This window comes from Pagrus pagrus, assembly GCF_965226575.1.
Source record: "Pagrus pagrus genome assembly, chromosome: 12".
Classification (NCBI taxonomy): Eukaryota; Metazoa; Chordata; class Actinopteri; order Spariformes; family Sparidae; genus Pagrus; species Pagrus pagrus.
In genome coordinates, this window is record NC_140196.1 from 15,078,322 (window position 1) to 15,097,093 (window position 18,772).

The 18,772-nt window shown below is 39.9% G+C and overlaps 1 protein-coding gene across 1 annotated transcript; it reads right to left on the minus strand.

Moving 5' to 3' along the window:
- Positions 1–788: 788 nt before the first annotated feature.
- On the minus strand, positions 789–18,008 carry mfsd14a2 (major facilitator superfamily domain containing 14A2). Its single transcript, XM_084369618.1, has 12 exons — positions 17,762–18,008; positions 14,131–14,226; positions 11,233–11,295; positions 9,597–9,724; positions 9,126–9,240; positions 8,749–8,967; positions 8,085–8,198; positions 7,012–7,083; positions 6,333–6,445; positions 4,759–4,856; positions 4,451–4,608; positions 789–4,362 (listed from the first exon to the last, which is right to left on the minus strand). Exons 1-12 carry the CDS (start codon positions 17,843–17,845, stop codon positions 4,150–4,152), a joined length of 1,473 nt encoding a protein of 490 aa, XP_084225744.1. The 5' UTR covers positions 17,846–18,008; the 3' UTR covers positions 789–4,149.
- Between the last annotated feature and the right edge of the window lie 764 nt (positions 18,009–18,772).

An 18,772-nucleotide genomic window follows, 5' to 3' on the forward strand; every position in this document is an offset into this window, starting at 1 on the left:
TGTAGAGGGAAATGTCCCTTTACAGAGACGGTGGCTGACAAGCCTTCTCTTCTTTTAGTCTTTAGGCAGAATCATCTCTGAAATGCGAGAGTGACAGTGATGTTGAACTGCCTTTAAAAAGGTGCACTATGTAGATTTAGAGAAGACATTTTAACCAAATCTTCATTGACTGGACCTTATTTTCCTCTGAGAACAGCTTGTTTATTCAGTTACGAGCAACAAATTGTATTACTACCTCAACAATGTTATAAATATTAAAATTCTGAGTTTAAATAACCTCCCCAAAACTACATAGTGCCTCTTTAATATATGTATATGTATGTATATGTAAATGTATATGATTTTGGCATGGAATACTCCATCGTCCACACTTCATTCACACTTCTTCAAAGCCTTATTGAGGATTTCTGCTCGACTTTACTACTACCACCTCCATGTGGCTTTAATAAAGAAAGGCTCAGACCACAGAAAGTAAATGAGCTTAGGTCTGTGCATTAATAACTGTTGCATATATACAGTGTGTAGCTGGAGGAAAGCATTAGAGTTGCAATAAAACTCTGAACAGCAGGATCACTGAACAAATAACACACAAAGTTAAAAGGTCTGGCTGTTTGTAATGGGATTTAGCTGCCATTTACTTTAGGATTCACGTTTTAAAACACGACATTAAAAGAATTACAAGTTGGTTACCTTCAGAGTCACACCCTGATCACTCAATTAGCTTTGGCTTAGTGGTGAAATAAAACATTATGGTTCACACCCAAACTCCACAGAAGCAAACTCAAACATTTCATTGTACAATAAACCTTTAATAAATAGTTTGTCATTAGTTTCCCATATTTACATAATAACCACCATTTACTTATGTTGCCATACTCATTTCTTGGCTAATTTTAGGCACACAGAGAGGGGGTTCAGGCCACAAACCACATCGCACTAAAAACAGGAGTGGCTAGCAGGTAAGTCTTGAGAAATATATAATAATAATTGCACCATACAACCAAATAGACCAAGAGGTGGCCATCTCCTTGAGCAATAAATATATACATTTGCTGTACGTACAGGTGATTTTTGTACATTTACAGTCGTCTGCTTGGGAGCTGTACGAGTGCACATGGGGCTGGTGCAGAATCTTACCAATTGAAGTAGGATCTGAAGTTATGGGTTTACCAATGTGTTCATCCAATAGATGATACAATAAAAAATGATATTCAGAGATTAAATCAACACCAATGGCCTCCTGCCTGTAACACCCCCTCTGAAATAATAAAAATTATGACAGGTGAAGTCGAAACCTTGAGGGTAAAGCGTGGTCAACGTGTACAGCTTGGCTTGGAACATTCAGTGACTCTTGTTATGATCTATCGATAAATCTGGGAAAAATAAACGTATCAAATGTAACTCATCGTGATGAAATGCTTGTTATCAAATAAAGACCGAGACTGAAAACAGACAGATGGACATTCCGATATTTACCATCTAGCCACAATGTCGAAAAGACTCCTAAAAATGTCCGGATGAAGTTTTAAAAAGCTATAGAAAATAGCATTAAAACTTAAATTTTCAGTCAAAGAAATTAAGACAAGAGAAAACAAAACCAAAAAAAAATCCAAATCACTCAAGTGCATAAGCACACATACACACACAGTATGAAAAAGCAAACCAAAAAAAAAATTTGGCACAAAATATACAACGAACATTTCTCTTCAGATAGATGTTAAACAGCATGAATCCCCCCCGTTAGTGACTATTCCTTATCAGGTTGTAATTTCTCTGGTTAAATGCACTTGAGGCATTTATAAATTAACTGTTAAAAATTAGAACAAGGATGATTTACCAGTTTCAGACAAAGGGAACACAGTGTCACTGATGGGAAGCTGCAAAAAACACAAAAAAAAAAGCCTAAATTAACCAATCATGGAACTGCAGCAGATTCAAACCTGCAGTTCATGTTCAACCTGCGCCACCTACTGGCAAAAAAGGGAACAGCATCGCTTACATCTGCAGACAGACTTGCACCTTCTACAGGCAAGAAAAATAACACATGCTGTTGTTAACGTTCAGGCTCTGTCTTGTAAGTTTGCACATTTGTTCCAAGTTTTACATTTAGTTTACAATTTGTTGACTGGATTATATTTACTAATTAATTCTGGGACAACTACAGAGTTCACAATGTTCACAAGGTCATCTTGTAACCAATGACCTCAAGCACCGTCTTGGCTACTTTGCAGATTACAGTTTTAAAAATGTAATATTCAGTGGAGGCTACATTGTTCTGATGGTTTTAAAAATGTTTCAATTATCTACAGCTGTTTTTATCAACTGGTTTTATTTTACAGGCATTGTTTTCTATGTTTTGGTAATCAGAATTGGTTCATTGGGATTGGATCACTGTTATTTAAACGTTTTTATGAATGAATACATGTAATTTTAAAGCTTGATTTCCCTTAAATATGCTTTATGTTAGCATTCATAGCCAACAGGTGTTTGTGGGAAATTTCAAACTTAAAACACTAAAAACAGAGTTTTTTTTACTTTACTTGCCTGCACTGGGCAACAGATATTGTGCTCATTTACAAGTCTGAACTACAGTGTAACTTCCTTTTTTTCTGTAAGTGGTGCAGGTTAGCAATACAGAACTGATCTGACAATAACCAAGCAGCTCCCCCTTGTGGAGATTTTGAAGCCTGTTTAAAAGCCAGTTCCAGAGGTGCTTCACATCTAAAATTGTAATCATCTGTTGTTGTTGTTTGAGAAATGTGCAGTGCCTGTTATCAAATGTTTGTATGAAAGCTTAATGAAACCGTTTCATAATTCAAATCCAGTTACCACTGTAGAAATCTTCATCCACCACATTACATCACACTCACTTTGAATGATCTACTGCAGCAGCACGAGTGATATTCAGTTTAACCTAATGATATTAATTCAAGACTCTGTAGTAACAGTCAGTGCCAACACTGACATGCCGATAGCAACGCTCTAGCTCCTAATGGTCCAGATGCTTTCAAAACAAAAACATGGTTCTGTAAGCCTTAACCCTGATGGTGATAAATGTCAGGAAACAAAGCAACAGGAAGGGCATGAAAACAAAAGGAATAAAAAGTGCAACGGCTCCGATGGGAGCGATAGCGTAAGATTACAGAGCCTTCTCAGACCTCGGTCTTCATACAGGTTACGTAATTAATATATATATACATATATATATTAAGTCACTTCGAGGCAACATTTGTTTGTTGAATAAGAACTTGAAGCACAACTAGCCTTCAGTTTGAACAGAGAAAAATATACAACCCAAACTGTACTACTTATCTAGAGAATGGCAAGTAAACATTGAAAAACGGTTTCAGCTAATAAAGTGGTCTCTCTTGCACACTTCACTCTGTAAGAAGTGTGTTGTTTAGACAAAGTGTGGTCTTCCGAAGCTTTTTATATCTGAACTGATTGACCCATCCTAACCTAGTTTAGGCAGCATCCCTCCAACACTGGTCTGCAGAGACTTCACTCACAGGTTTACAGTTGCCGTGCTTCCCTGCTGAGCATGCAGAGGAAGAACTGTGTTCCCTTCTTGGATGCTTTAACAGAGCTGTAGTCGCAACGACAAGCATCTGAGCAGATCTTAGCTCATAAAAGACTGTTAGACAAGTGCTCATCTAACTGTTTGTTACACTTTTGTTGGACAAACAGTTGCCACTTCACCGGCTACAGGAGTATGAAGAATCACACAGGGATTTAGTAACATTTGAGATATACGTCACTCACACTCTAAACCAAATCACTTCTGTTCTGTTTTGCAACAGGAAAGGGGGGAAAGCTGTTGTATACTCCACTCTGTTACTGGTTCATAGAAACCAAGGATTAGAGTCCAGCTCAGCCAAGTTACACACACCTTTCCACTGCAGCCCGAAAAATACTCAGCACACTCTTTATGCAGAGTCCTCACAATACCCTGCTTTAAAAAAGAAAAGGGCTGCGAAGGAAGGAGTGCCCACTTTTGTGCTGTGGACACAAACACCTCTTCGTGGCACTTGAGTCTGATGTGTGCCTGAGGTGAGACTGTGTCCATGTGGTAAAATGAATGTGTATCAGTCCATGTGTGCGGGGGGGTTGTTGGGTCGGAGCGAGGGTGTCTGCCCCCCTCAGCTGAGGCTATACGCTGCTGTCCTCTAGCAGCGGCTCTTTGCCCTCGGCCCCGCTGCCTTGAGGGCTGTGGGAGTGGCTCTGTGCCCCGTTGCTGTGCTTCTTATAGGCGCCGGGCCTCATGCCGGGCCCCGTGTGCTCTGGGATAAACAGGGCCACCAGCAGAGACAGCAGCACTGAGCATGCACCAAACAGGAAGGGAGGACCTGGGATGATGGCACTCTAAAGACACGACAGAGGAAATGTTTAGTTGAAGTACAGCCTTCATATTGTGTTACTGACTTGCATGTAATTTATCGTTCATGCTCACCTCATCAGTGGGGTTGGCCATGTTGGATTTGGCACCTTTCTCAGAGCCATCTGTGTCAGTCAGCTCCACGTGGAACAAGTAGAAGACAAACCCGTAGAGAGCAGGGCCCAAACCATTACAGAGGCCCCGAATTCCAGTAATCATACCCTGGACAACACCTATATAGGCAATATAAACGGAAAACTGTCAGCAAGCAATTATCTCCACCAATGCTCTGAAACATCCAAATGTTGTTTCTTTACCATCTTATTACTGTACATCAAACACTGATTCTTGCTTGTTACATGAAATAGATAGATGTCACTTACCTTGTTGGTCAGGGTCTGCGTTACGGGAAACGATGGCGCTGATGGCAGGGAAAGTGATGCTGGACATTGCTGCAACAGCTCCAGCAGCCCACATCATCCTACAACCAACAACAACAAACAAACATTTGTTAAGGATACAAAGAGAATTCTGTTTAACCTTTCAAAAATTGGATTCATATATTTATTTCAAGGAAGTGAAAGGGCGTACTTGGGCTTAAATCTAATAAGGATCTGTAACCAAACTACAGCTATATAACCAGCAGTGACTGAGCCTTTAATGTCCAACATGTCAACTTTAATTTGAGATGAAAAATAACATCATATTCCAATTATGAATAACTAAAAATCATTTTTCACGCTTCTATGTTTCCTATCATCAACTGGCTGCTTTACAATGCTGGTAATTTTTAGGCAGAGACAGCAGATGGAAAAGTTTCTGCTTATTTTTTGTAAACATTGAAAGGACTCTCCTCTTAATACATAATAAGGCCAACTTGACCTTTATTTAACTTAATTTCTTGGGTATTGACCAAAGCAGAGAGGAGCAACAAGGAGACCTGTTGTGAATGTTTTCTTTCAGAATCAATAGATATCATGGTCGCTCAACCTTCCCCCTTCAGGCCAAAACAACAACAGAAACCGGAGAAGTTGTTATGATCCCTCTCAAGAGAAATGAAACTGATAGTGTTAACCTGTGTATGTGGGTGGTGGCTGTTTGGTGAAAACACCATTTTTTACGTTTACAGGTTTCCAGTGAATGGACAAACAAGAACACGAGTTGTACTACTGCTACTGCCAATTAAAAAAATATCCGTTCATCCGTTGTAACCGTTCCTTACAGCATTTACAATGATCAAGCAAAACGTTCCACATTACGCCACTTCATTGACACTTTTGAAAGAGTCCCAGTTACAGGATTACAGTGTTACCACCTAGCTGGTGAAATGCTTTTGAGTGAGACTATGCTACCCTCTGGTGGTTTGTCAGGGCATTACAATACAGACAGTGACGATTACAAGGAGCTCATCTCATTTCTGTATTTTGTGCCTCTGTCTCAATTCCTAAAATGCATCTCGAGGGGATAGGAGGCTTGTTGGTGGAGCTATGAGCGAGGATCGCAAGGGTAGTGCGTTTCACTTGACTTGAAATGTTAAACAAAACATAGGATTATTCTCTATCCCGCAGTGCAAGTTAAATATTTGCCATTTTAAAGAGTTTGAATGAGCCACCATTAACTGATTCAGAGTAATTATGACAACGACTGTGGTTTTGCACTATGCTGCAGGAAATGCTTAGTCATCTTCCTTCCTCGCCTGAATTATCTTCGCTGTGTGAGTACTTTCTACTGTATCACTAATATCTTCTTTTGAAGCCTGCCCGCTGACTGCCATGGTTACATGCATTACAAGCGATGCAGATGGAAGAACTGATGGTCCAAACTCTTCTTTCAAGAATCAACAAAGCAAATTTCTAAATGAATCTTTGGTTCTTTGCATGTGGAGTCTCTGTCCCTTTGAATGAATGTGGTGGAACGGGGACGTGTATGTTAGAAATAAGGTGTGAAGGTTACTGACCAGGGCTGAGAGCCGAAGCCGTACCACGCCAGCTGGAGGATCTGGAAGCCGAGGCCGAGCAGGATTGTGTTCTTATTCCCTATGGAACGCATCAGGATCCCCAACACCACCGTCTGCAAAAACACAACGCATGACAAGAGGCATTAAGTCATGTAGCAAATTGGTGTAATAATTCTAATATCACCCAAGGTTTGACTCTGACAGAGTTGGAACAATTAGTTTCTTAATCAATGAGCAGAAAATGTATCTGCAGCAATATAGTCAGTAATTGTTCAAATATCCAGCGTTTTCTTTGTCTTCTCTGAGAGTGAACTGAATAAAATCTGTGCTTTGGGCCATTTTTTGGGACAAAACAAGCAATGTGAAGACCCTATTGTTATTTTTGTCTACTCTGTACACACTCCATCCTCTTAGAAGAACAGCCCTTCCTTAAGCTTCTTCCTTTTTTCCCTGTTCCCTTTTTTCCAAAACATGGATCTAAGGACAGAGGGTGTGGTATGCTGTACAGATGGTAAAATGCCTTGATACAAATTTGGGATATACAAATTAAATTTGACTTGACTCCAGGAAATTAAGAAGGGCATTTTTAAATATAAAAACCTTCTTAACTGTCAAACAAAAGGAGAATATGGCTCAATATTACATGTATTCCAACAGCAAACGTGTATTTTTTTAGTACCTGAGCTAGTATTGAGAGGATCCCCACCACAGCGATAAAGGCAGCCACTGTCTCTGATGAGAAGCCTATGACCTGAGGGTGAGAGAGCGTTAGGATAACACAGGTTAGGACATGCCAGGAAAAGCACAGAAACAAGCACACATCTCAAACGCAAACCATCCATCTGTCTTTCACCAAACACAATGCAAGACTTGGGTTTGTTTGTGGCTTTTTGTGAACACATGCTGTTTACTACTGCACAACACAAAGTGCTTCTCCTTTAACTCCTCTTGTTTTCTCTGGTGTATTTAGGTCAAATATGCAGCATCAGGAATAGGGCAGCTGGAGCGAGGCGTGTATAATTTATGACAATGAATGTGGAAAGATATACGAGAAGCAACTTCTGCATAAAAGGAAACAGGAAGGTGTGTAGAGTATTGTTCGCCCCAACGCTGCAGACCTACTTTGCCTCCGTTTTCAAGATGGTCGCAGAGGAGAGAACTACTGTATGGGGGAGTGTGTGTCAGACCTGCCCGACTGGTTCCTCTGACACTGTTTACACATTATAAGCAGTCCTTACTTCAAGCAGTTTGGAAAAGGAGCTCACACCTTGTCAGTTCTTCTCAAAGCTGCCAGCTGCTTCAAGCCGTTACTGTACCATTACATAAAGACTGCAGCTGTCCATATTTGTCTACCTGTGTTTAAAATACATTAGTTTTCCTGGATTAGCATTTTGTGGAGACACACTGAGACAGGCTGCTCAGCAAACCTGCTGATACGATCTTAAAGCAATGTAGGTTAAAGTGTGCGCTGAGATTACTCCCTGAGCTTCGCAGTTGCAATTTCAGCCCTTTATTACGATCATAATGGATAAAGTATGATGCTGTCACAAACAATATGCACATATTATTCATAATTGTACTTCTCCAGTAAAAAAGCATAAAGTTTTCTTTTTAAATCCATTTTACTCTCTAAAAATATGTGTCTGATACCACAGAGACATGTGCTGGGTGGGTGTACATGATGTGTCAAAACAATGTTTGTGTGTATAATCTTCATGTTTTCCTGTGTAAGCAGGGAGAGCAGAGTTTTACCTGTCTGAGATATAGGAAGAAACTGGAGTACTGGCCGGCCTCTGGGAGGTAGGAGAGAAACACTGTGATACAGATGAGGAGCACCGTGGAGTCCTGGCCCACCTTACGCAGAGACTGGCCAAGAGAACAGCAAGAAACCATTTAATTTGTTGCATAGCTAAAGCATTAATATGATGTCAGCGGTGTTCCCGACATGCTCTGCACCAAGGTCAGCCAATTTAATAAGCCTTCGGTATTAAAAAGACACCTCTACTGGCCAAAAGTCAATTTCTCGCACAAATATGCACATGATATGCATATGATCTACATATAGAAAGACTGACAGAAAAACAATGCTACCGTGACGAGCATTGTCATTTACATTTACTTAATTTGCTAAAATAAGGGATTCTGGTTATGCATCAGAGCGTTGCTACACAGGAATTAATGAGAGAATTTAAAAAAAAAAGTTGAATTTGAAAAAAATTTGACTGAGAGCAATCGGCACTTGCATATAATTTGCAGCCTAATCAAGTGCTTTCCCAGAATGAATTGCTTTGCTATGACGGAAAACATTCAGTTCATTCACACAAGATCCGTTACTGTGAAGTAAAAGCTTAATGATTATCGAGGCAAACATGTCTTTATTTCAATAAAACACACTTAGTGTTATGTTGTTACTCACAGCGAATGGGTCTGCTTGTTCCCAGGAGATAGGTGCTCCCCATGATGCCGGCCTCATCTTCTCTGGCAGTGACTCTGGTACGGCCACCAGGATGAAGCAAATGTCAAGCAGAGCAATAGCTGTGGCAAGAATCACCACCAAGGTGTCACCGTAGGCCACAGACAGGTAAGCTCCAATGGCCGGGCTGGTAACCAGGCTGGCGGCAAAGGTAGCCGATACCTGGAGGGAGGTAGGAGCATAACTGAGGTTAGCAAAACAGGAAGTGACTGACCTCTCCTTTCATGCAGTTCTCTTTTTTTTATAAATCCATTTTGGCTCTATGTCAGTTTTAAAAAAGCGGTAGACAAATACAAGCGTGATCCTTTACATCTCCTTACCAAACCATATGCTGTGCTCCTCTCATGCTCCTGCGTGATATCTGCCACGTATGCAAAGATCACAGAGAAGGTGACGGCAAAGACGCCAGACATGGAGATGACCGCAAAGTACCACCTGAAATAAGGAAAGAGTAAGCACAGACAAACTAAAATGGTTAAACTAAACCACTCTACATTGCAAATCCTACCTTCATTAAGTCTATACCATGTCAAGACCAGGGCTACACAATTAATCGCAAATTAATCTAAGTGGCAGTATGACTAAGTGCAATATCCACATGACAGGAAGCTGCAATTTTTCAATAAAAAGGTAAAATGTGTGACAAAACAGAACTATAATGAAATACTGTAACCCTAACAAATCTTGTTCTTCAGATGTAACAAACAAACTTCACATCATGATGATGTTATTTTTTGTGTGTGCAGGACAAGACTAAATAATTGTATAGAGTTCTCTGTGCTTTGGCTCACCATGGGCTGATCTTCATCAGTGGAATGGGCGCACACGTGAAGAAGACCGTAAGCAGCAAGAAGGACTTCCGTCCCCATACGTCTGACAACGCTCCAATCAGAGGAGCACTCAGAAATGATAATAGACCCTGGGAAGTGTGGAGAGACAAGGGGGAGACATGAGAGAGAAAGGGTAGATGCATCAGAAAACTTCTGTAAACAGATAACTTGAGTAAAGTTACCACTCATAGATTGACAGAGTCTGTGATCTGAGTAAATGCACACACTGTCACAGTTTAACAACTTGCAGGTTTGGTAGAGGTCAATGTACAAAACGTAATCTATGCATGAAACTGCACTTACAGCTAACTCAAGTGGAAAATTAACACCAGGCACATCTTAAGTTTGCCCTCTATAGCCCTACTGACGTAAAAGCAAACAACCTCTTTACAATTATTTTTATTGTTTGGGCAATTTAAAGTCTTGCATAGGGACTTTAAAGTCTTGTATCAGCAAGCTCTTATAGCTGGCAGACTGGAAGGAAAAGATTTATCATACTCTAAATAAAGAAATGAAACAAGACAAGCACCTCAGGCCTGCTGGTGTGAGGTCTGGAGGACATAACCTACTGACTGACACATGGTAAAGGGACACAAAATTATCTTACTTTGATAATAAAAGTATCTAAAATAATGGTTCTTTTTTGGTCTCAAGAAAACAATCAATCAATTATTTTAACATACAAACAACAGATTGTCATATGTGGTTTATGGTGGTCAATAATAGATTTGTCAACTGAATTTAGCTTCAAAACATCCTTTCTCATTTGCAGACTGATTATTTTTGATCAGAGAATAATATTTTTTGTCAACATCAAAAAAGCCAGAGTGACAACAAATAGAAAATCTGTCCTCGCCAACTATCATTAGACACACTTTCCTTTCACCTGAATAAAGACTGTCATGGTGCATTTGAGGCACTTCACCCTCCTAGGTGCTTCAATGAGCTATTCTATGGCCAGCTGGGGAACCTGCTGTGGTTACTGGACGGCTTGCAGGTGTTAACATGTCAGTGAATTAGTGTCATGCTCCTGCTTGAACAAGAGCTCACAAACTCTGCAAATCTTCCAAAAGCACGACAAACTTGCAGTGCTGAAGGAGGATGTTATTTAACAGCAGCTAAAAACACAAAAAGCACATGTCGGGTGGCATGCTTTACAGTATGGCTTTATGTAACCAGAAAGAGAAATATATTTAGCATTTGATGAATCTACAACCGTTACAAATTGCAAAAAAGATAAGAAAAGGCAAAGCATATAAGTCATTACAGTTCAAACAACACAACAACACTCATAACTTGTAAGGGTAGCAGCGCTTCCTGAACTCAAAGTTTGTTAGCGGTGCTCTTTGGATAAAGATACAAGTAAACATACAAATTACAAGAAAACATGGGATTTTAGTTGTTTAAAAGAGAGTGCCTTGGAGTTTTTTTGTGATTTTTATGCATTCTTGAGATATTGTCGATGAAATACTTAAGATAACTTGCTCACATGCAAGCAGGAGTGTGTTTTATCAAATTGCACACCTCACTGTTACATTTCAGTTATGAGAGATAGGACATCCAGTAGTAACTCTGTTTGTGTGTACTGATGTCTCACCTTGACACCATGGATAAGCCCATTCATCAGGAATGTGTGTTGGGGGAATGTCTGGTGTAATACCTGGAGAACAAACACAGATAACGTCAGATGAAACCACTTAATCCACATAGTCTGCGTCACATTTCAAACAATGATCTGCAGAGTTCAACGAAGGCTAGGGAGTGAAGCAGGTGTGACGCCATTGAACAAAAATCTAACAGCTGATGGAGGGTTGAAGTATAAACCATGAAATCAATCATTCAGGCCCATGGAAAAAAATGGATGTTCAACGTAATAAATGTAATATAGTAAATTGTACACATGTGCATTAAACATACATATTTAATATTTTATGTTTGCTGACACCTTTTTACTAGTCTCTGGCCCACATGTAGAGAATGATTCAACTGGTTTGGATTCATTAGTGTTTTCTGTCATAAAACAACCTACACATAATACACTTTCACCTTTTCACCAGGAAAACACAAACAAAAGCTCACTGATACAAACCCACTGTTTTCAAACAGATTCTCACTTTATCTGTTAAGCCTTTCCTAATTTTAGCCCCCACAGATTCAAAAGATCCAAAAGTATCATATCTTTGATTATTTTTCCCATCATTCCTCAACAGAGGGTCTGGATGAACGGAGAGATGAGAGCATAGTCCCGACTACATGAGGCACAGTATACCGATTTCTAGTTCGGTCAAACACCTGTAAATTCTCTGGAACTGGAGTGACAAGTTATGATCACTCTGCAGATGCACATGGTTGCGATTCCTCACGCAACAGCATATAATGTTTTTACAGTTGACTTTGGTCATAAACGCAACAGACAACCTTTCCACAGGAGTCGTCCTGAACATGCTTTGTGTTCTGGGACAACCCAAATCATCCACACTCAAACACATTAAAAAAGAGAAATTCATCCAAGGAAAGACTGTAAAAGTTTGTGTTGTTTTGTTTACCCCTGGGAGATGCACTCACACACTCAGACATCCAAGCAGTCAAGTGACCTAAATAGTTTCCAAACTTCTGATTTTCCAGTTTTCGTCTGTACTTATTGTTGTCATGGTTACATGCTTCATTCATGGTTATCGCTAAGCTGGAGTATTTTAACCTGTTACCAGCTGTTCATTTCATTATTCTCTTGGTGAATATGATCGTCAGTCTGAGTGGAGGTAGCTTTAAGGCCCAGTTCAAACCTGATATCCTGTACGCACTTGACAGTAAGAGCTGTGTAATGTCAGGGAGCAAAATCTCTCTAACATCATGTTACAACATTTGACTTTCAGTGTCATCTGATGTTTTTAGATGATTAACTGTTTTGATCGGAAACTGCTCCGTTGTCAAACTTTCAGTGCAGACTCGGAAGTACTAAGAGAGTGCATACATTTATTTTAACTGCAATAAATGTTAAACATACAAACATACACAAACAAAGTTAACTTTGTGTATCACAGTCTTAAAAAGCCATTACAGCTTTTATTATAGCCATTCCTAACAGAAAATATAGAGTACAACTGTTCTGTTTTTGACCATGCTTGGTTTACAGCTGCTGTCCAACAGAGAACAGTAGTCAAGTGTTTCAGGATATTTACAACTCAACAATGTGCTTATAAAAACCCCATTTTTATGAGAATGTAGGTGAAAGGTGCGTTCACATAGTCAAAATCAATGGGATGTTGCGTTCAAAGTCCATAACAACAGTGTTCAAGTGTCATTGACACTGGTGTGGGAACATGAAACCTTGGTTTAATTTGAAGCATGTGAAGCTTCACAGAGGCTGAACAACAGGATCTGGTTATTGTTTAGGGGTACAGAGGGAAAAGCTTGTGGCATGGTTAAGAATCCCCTCTCTTCCTCTGGGAGTCAGTTACCCAACACACACAGACTGTGAATGCTCAGTGAAGACTGTTGCTGCAGGATACTAATGAAGCAGTGCGCTCATTGGGGGCAGTGAAGCAGTCCCTCTCATCTTCAGTCGCCCTCTGATTAGTCCAAAATGCAAATCCTGCCACCGCCCAGGGATCTTGAGGGCAACAAACCCCCAGTAATTAATGCTCAACAGTTACGACCACCTCTTCAAACAAGAGACTGCTGAAAAGCATGCATTGCATAAGCCTGTCTGGTTTGCATCATGTGGCTCACAGATGTTTGCTCATCATTTGTTTTTAGATACCAGTCTCTACCTAAAGTCATTCACACTGGTAGAGAAAAACATAGGTATAAAAAACTGGAATGAAGTCAATAAATATAGAGCTTGTCAGAAAAAGGACGACTATTAATACACACTCCCTGCTGGTATGAAATAAAGCACATCATCATTATGAGTCATCTTAGCACTTTTCTTACAAATCAGATCTGTTTTTGAGGAGAGTATCATCTGTGTTTTTTAATTATTGACCGCTGATTTTCTGGTGCCAATATTTTACATTTTGGGATGCAAATCATCTAAGTGATGCTGTTCGAACTGCTTGTAGCAAGTACTTGAAAGCACACTACTCTGCAGTAGTAGCACTGAGGTGAATGTGTGCCGTTTCGCTGGCAGGCATCTGTGCCGTGGCCTGACAACACAAACCAGTGACCCCCTGATAAGCCTTTTCAACAAAGAACTGGTGCTTAGACAATACGACTGTTTGATGCCCTTTTCATATTTCTCAGCCCATTAGCGCTTGGCAAAACATCTGCTAACACATACGCACAGGAAAAAAAAAAACTGCGTCACACAGGGCCTCACTCATTTGATTAGAAATTCAATCATTCATAGACACTGATGGGCCTTGTGTAGTTCCAGTCAATGGGAAATGCCACTCTTTGGCAAGGTTTGCAGAGAAGAGAGGTGTAGGCGTATGAATACATTACAAATTGTTACTGTATGTCAGTTTACATAACAGTGTCTTTATGTGAGGCTTACCGTAAGCATCGGGGTGGTAAGGAGACCCCATGCAAAAAACTCCAGGAAGATGACCACCACAGCATGGTAAACACTGGGCTCACCGATTCCCTGAGGCTGGATGGAGACACATGCAAATAGAAAGGCATTAGCTGAGAAGCAACAAACAGTTAAGCATGCATCAAAGTGCATTTTAGTGGTAACACATTAACAGATCGAACTGTAAAGTGGAAATCTATTCAGAGGCAGCATTTGTGTGATGATACTAATCACATGATCCAGTTGGACAGGCTGCATTTAGGCAATTTCTCTTACCTAACTGCGGGCTGTCCAACATGAGAAATGTTGTCTTAGCCTATAAAGTGCTGGGTGTTGAATTAAACAAGCCACCAATCATATTAATATTGCTTTGCCTGTTTACGCTTTCTTTACTTTAAAATTTAAATGTATATTTTTCATATTTAAAACAATTATAAGATCATCATCCACATAAATAATTTGATTACTATAGGAAGGATTTTCGAGATTCAGAGTAACTCCATGAAATGCACAGTATTTTTGCTAAAGGTCTCGTAGAGCGCACACTTCAGTCAAGGCCCAACAGTACCCTTTCGCACTCACTCAGACAACAGCCACCTAAGCAGGCCTGATTTTTTAAAATCTAGATTCAAAATTTTTTGGATCTGTCCCTTCGTCCGGATCCGCAACAAAAAGTTAATGGGGTCTACTCTGGGTGGAGACCCATCCTCCATTCAAGTTTCGTGGAAATCTGTTCAATAGTTGTTGTGTAACCCTGCTGACAAACCAACCAACCAACAAACAAACAAGGATGAAAACATAACCTTTCTTCCTCACTCTCTGACAAATCATCTGACTTTTACCTGGAAGTTAAAGCGATAGGTGACCAGATGAGTTTGAACATTGTTGGAGACGTTTTGGAATAATGTCAGTAAACAAAACAACTAAATATATAACAAAGGTCTGGTTGTTTTTAGGCATTTTAATGCGGAAATATTATATATTATATCTTTATGGTGATTTCACAAGTTGCTTGATAAAAGTTGCTGCATCCCTCACACAAGTGGGAAATTAGAATATAACAGAAAAGGTAGTTTTCTACACTGATGAATCTTCAGAGAGCCTTGTGACAAACTGCAACTGAATATAATGTTAGAGCTGTATATCTGCTGCCAAACTGAAGTGGTTTTATTTTTTTACGGCCATGAGCCATCCTGTTTTTTCATCAATGAATCGCTTTGTTTCTGTTCTATAACATGAGTTTTATGGTGCCTGCACAGCACACACACCAAGACTTATCTAAAAGCGGGCGAGGTCTGTGGCTCTAATAATCCAGCCGTACTTACTCTAATTACAACATGAATGTGAGTGAGACAACGCAGTTAAGCTGTTTACATGACATCCGCAGTATTAGTTATATTGCCTTACTCAGATTACAAATGAATTTCATTGAGTAGAAACAAATACACAAATTTAAACTAGAGAAAAGGATTCATTGAATTTCACATTCAGTGCCATCATTTATTTTGTTGCCCATTTACTGACATACCTCTTTATACGATATAAAAAAATACTTCAGTATTTAAGTAAAGCACTTCTTCATTTAAATTTCACAGTGAAGGACCAGCGGTTTAATACAACAGGTTTATATTTTGTGTGATAGTTTAGTGAGACACTCCTAATACAGATCTGTATCTGTAATGAGTAAAACACAAATATACACTCTTTTAAATTTGCATAAATCCCACTTTGTGGAGAAGAAGTCACTTTGCTGCAACAGTGTAAAATCTATAGAAATCTGTAAGGTGAAGAGACAGTACAGTAGCATGAGTTTAGATGCTGAGGTTTGGCAGGAAACACAGCGAGGTGTGATAATTACGGAGACTGTAAAGTAGGCCAGGGCCAACTTAAAGACACTTGATGCAAGTTTACTCTTGTGGGTTGTCATTTCCCCATGTGGAAGGAGTGAAAACTTCTCAGGAACCAAATCGACAAGTATGAGTATGAACGACTGGGGAGCAAGTGACAAACCAGAGGAAACTCACACCCTTTCTCGTTCTATGACTGGTCTATCACAGATCACACCACCTGCTTAACTGAGAAAATAAGGAACAATGTTTAACCGTCTCATTATATTCATGTTGCAACTTCCCCTCCACTGAAATGACGACCAGAGCTCATATTTTGCTATTGACTTGTGAGTCTGTAAGCCGATTTGATGGTCTGGCTGGATCGAGGGCTGCATGTGGAAAGTGAAATCTTAATGGTTGAGTGGTCAGACCTAGCTGCTCATACAGTAAGGCAATAACAATAATCTGACTTCGTTGGAGAAGAGCAACATCATGCCAGGTGTTTAAAATATTTCCAGACCAGACTGTCATTGGGACGACAGGAGCATTAGTGAAGGAAAACAACAGTTTCGGGTTTTCTTCATTATGATTACAACTCTGTGTGTCGTTTTATGAATATCCAGCATGTTTGGTATAGCCGTCCAACTGATTACATAACCAGCACCGATGCCTCACTGTATTTATAACGATCCTTCCATTCTCACGCTTTGCCAAACGCCTAATTTGTCACAAGCATTACTTACACTATCTAAATGATCCAAATAACTACAATCACTGATATGATACTAAGCCGACTATCTGAGCTGTTCTGAGGAAGTTTGAAGCTCCCAGGTAAGAGCATCTCATCACATTATATGACGGTATCATACCCGGACTACAGGAGTCAGTGTACCAGAAAAATATTTATAATTGTTTCAGAAACAACAAGTCCTGAGTGATAATTAACCAATCATTAGCACCATATCCCGAATAGCCATGTAGTTAAAAAGCTATGCTGTGTACACAGCTGGTGCTAGCATCAGTAGTAATCAATGTTTGTGCTTTCCTGCAATGCTGACTTAAACGTTTTGTTTGCTTGTTTTCAACCAACGTTTCCAAACCAAGTGCTAAAATGTCCTGCCTTCGCCCATTTACAAACCACAATACCGTCTAAAAATCTCTTACGCTGTCTGACAAGTTATCTTAATTTGTCTCTTAGATAATTAGCTAGGTAGAACAAAGGGTAGCTAGTGGGTCGCTAAGGACATTATCTGTCTGTTGCAACAGGGTAAAAATAACCCCAATTAAACACATATGCTAGTGAGCTAACGTTAACCGAGCCCCAGGTTTTTGCTTCTAAGTGATGCACTGTCACGCAAAATTTCCCGAGTTTGAACAAAGTTAAGGTAACGTTAACGTTAAGTGCCGGTGTAAGTTAGATAAGCTAGTACTCTAATGTACCTGAATTATTGTGGCGAGCTAAGGAATAACACAGCTAGCGTTTACATTAGCCTGCTAGCGTTACCTGAGCTGACGTGTAAACGACTAGCAAACGGAGGCCGCTAACGTTAGCTAGCTAATGCTAGTTCATAGCTAGCTGTGTTAGCTAGTTAGCGAGGCGGACCCAGCTAACGGTTAATGTACGCCGGGGCAAACTATCAAATACAGAAAACCATAAACAAATGCCGCTTCGACTGTCGCGTTTTCATGAAATAAACAAGACTGCTAACTAACTTCAGCGGCTGAGAGCCAGCTTGTCTCAGCGGCAAGCTAAGTTAACGAAGATAAATAAATATTTAACTCACACTTCCTCCATCTTTTATTATAATTTTCTTTGCCAGAAGAATGCTGCGGTTCAGCCGCTTTTTCTTCTTTTTCTCCCCCGTCATTGTTAACTTATGTCCATTCTTGGTGTCAGAGGGTCATCGTTGCACCTATCGAAAGAAAAACAATCCGCTGATTTCGGCTACTACACGCATAACACCTCGGTGGTCGGCTCCAGGCAGCTAGCAGCGAGCTAACTAAATGATGATTTCTCATCCCCACCTCACTTCCACCCGTCTTCCTGAACGAAGCATTGACCCGCCCTTCCAAAGCAACGCCGCTCAACCATTGGCTGCTTGATAAAACATAAACTCCAAACTCTGCCTCTGATTGGTTTAGAAAAACGTTGGTGCCACTGATCCTCAAATGGTCATTTGAGAACGCCACACCGCGGGTTCAGTGTACAAAGAGGAAGTCCCTTATATGGCGAGTCTGTGTTTATAAAGAAAGTGTACAAGATGTTCAGCCACTTCCCAACAACACAGCTCAATCATAGCACACAGCTCCACAAGTCACTTTAAAATTCATGTTTTTACATATGTGCTTTGTTTCATATTATATTCTCTGTATTTAAAAGCCTAACCAGTCACTATTTTTGCCTTTTTAATGTTTTCTATTGAGTATTTTAATTGATAATTCAATAAGATAGGCTACAATTCAGAAACACAAAAGATAATTTGTTTTGTTTATGTTCTTAGTGTACTAAGAGATTCAAAATATATTTTTTATAAACACAAACATCTGGCTTTACCCAAAGATTATTAAATATTACAAGACAGGAGATTGGAGTCCATAAAACATGAATGGATAAGAGTGATCTCACTAAGTTTTAGATTCCTCGGAGGAGAAGTTGGAGGGAAATGATTCAAAATGAAACCTTTTGGGCTGGAAATCTGCCACAGGGTGTGTGCAGCTGCAAGAAATTAACAGTGAGTCACTACAAAGAACGGGATGTTTGGATTCCTGAAACACATGCTTAGTAAAGATCAAAC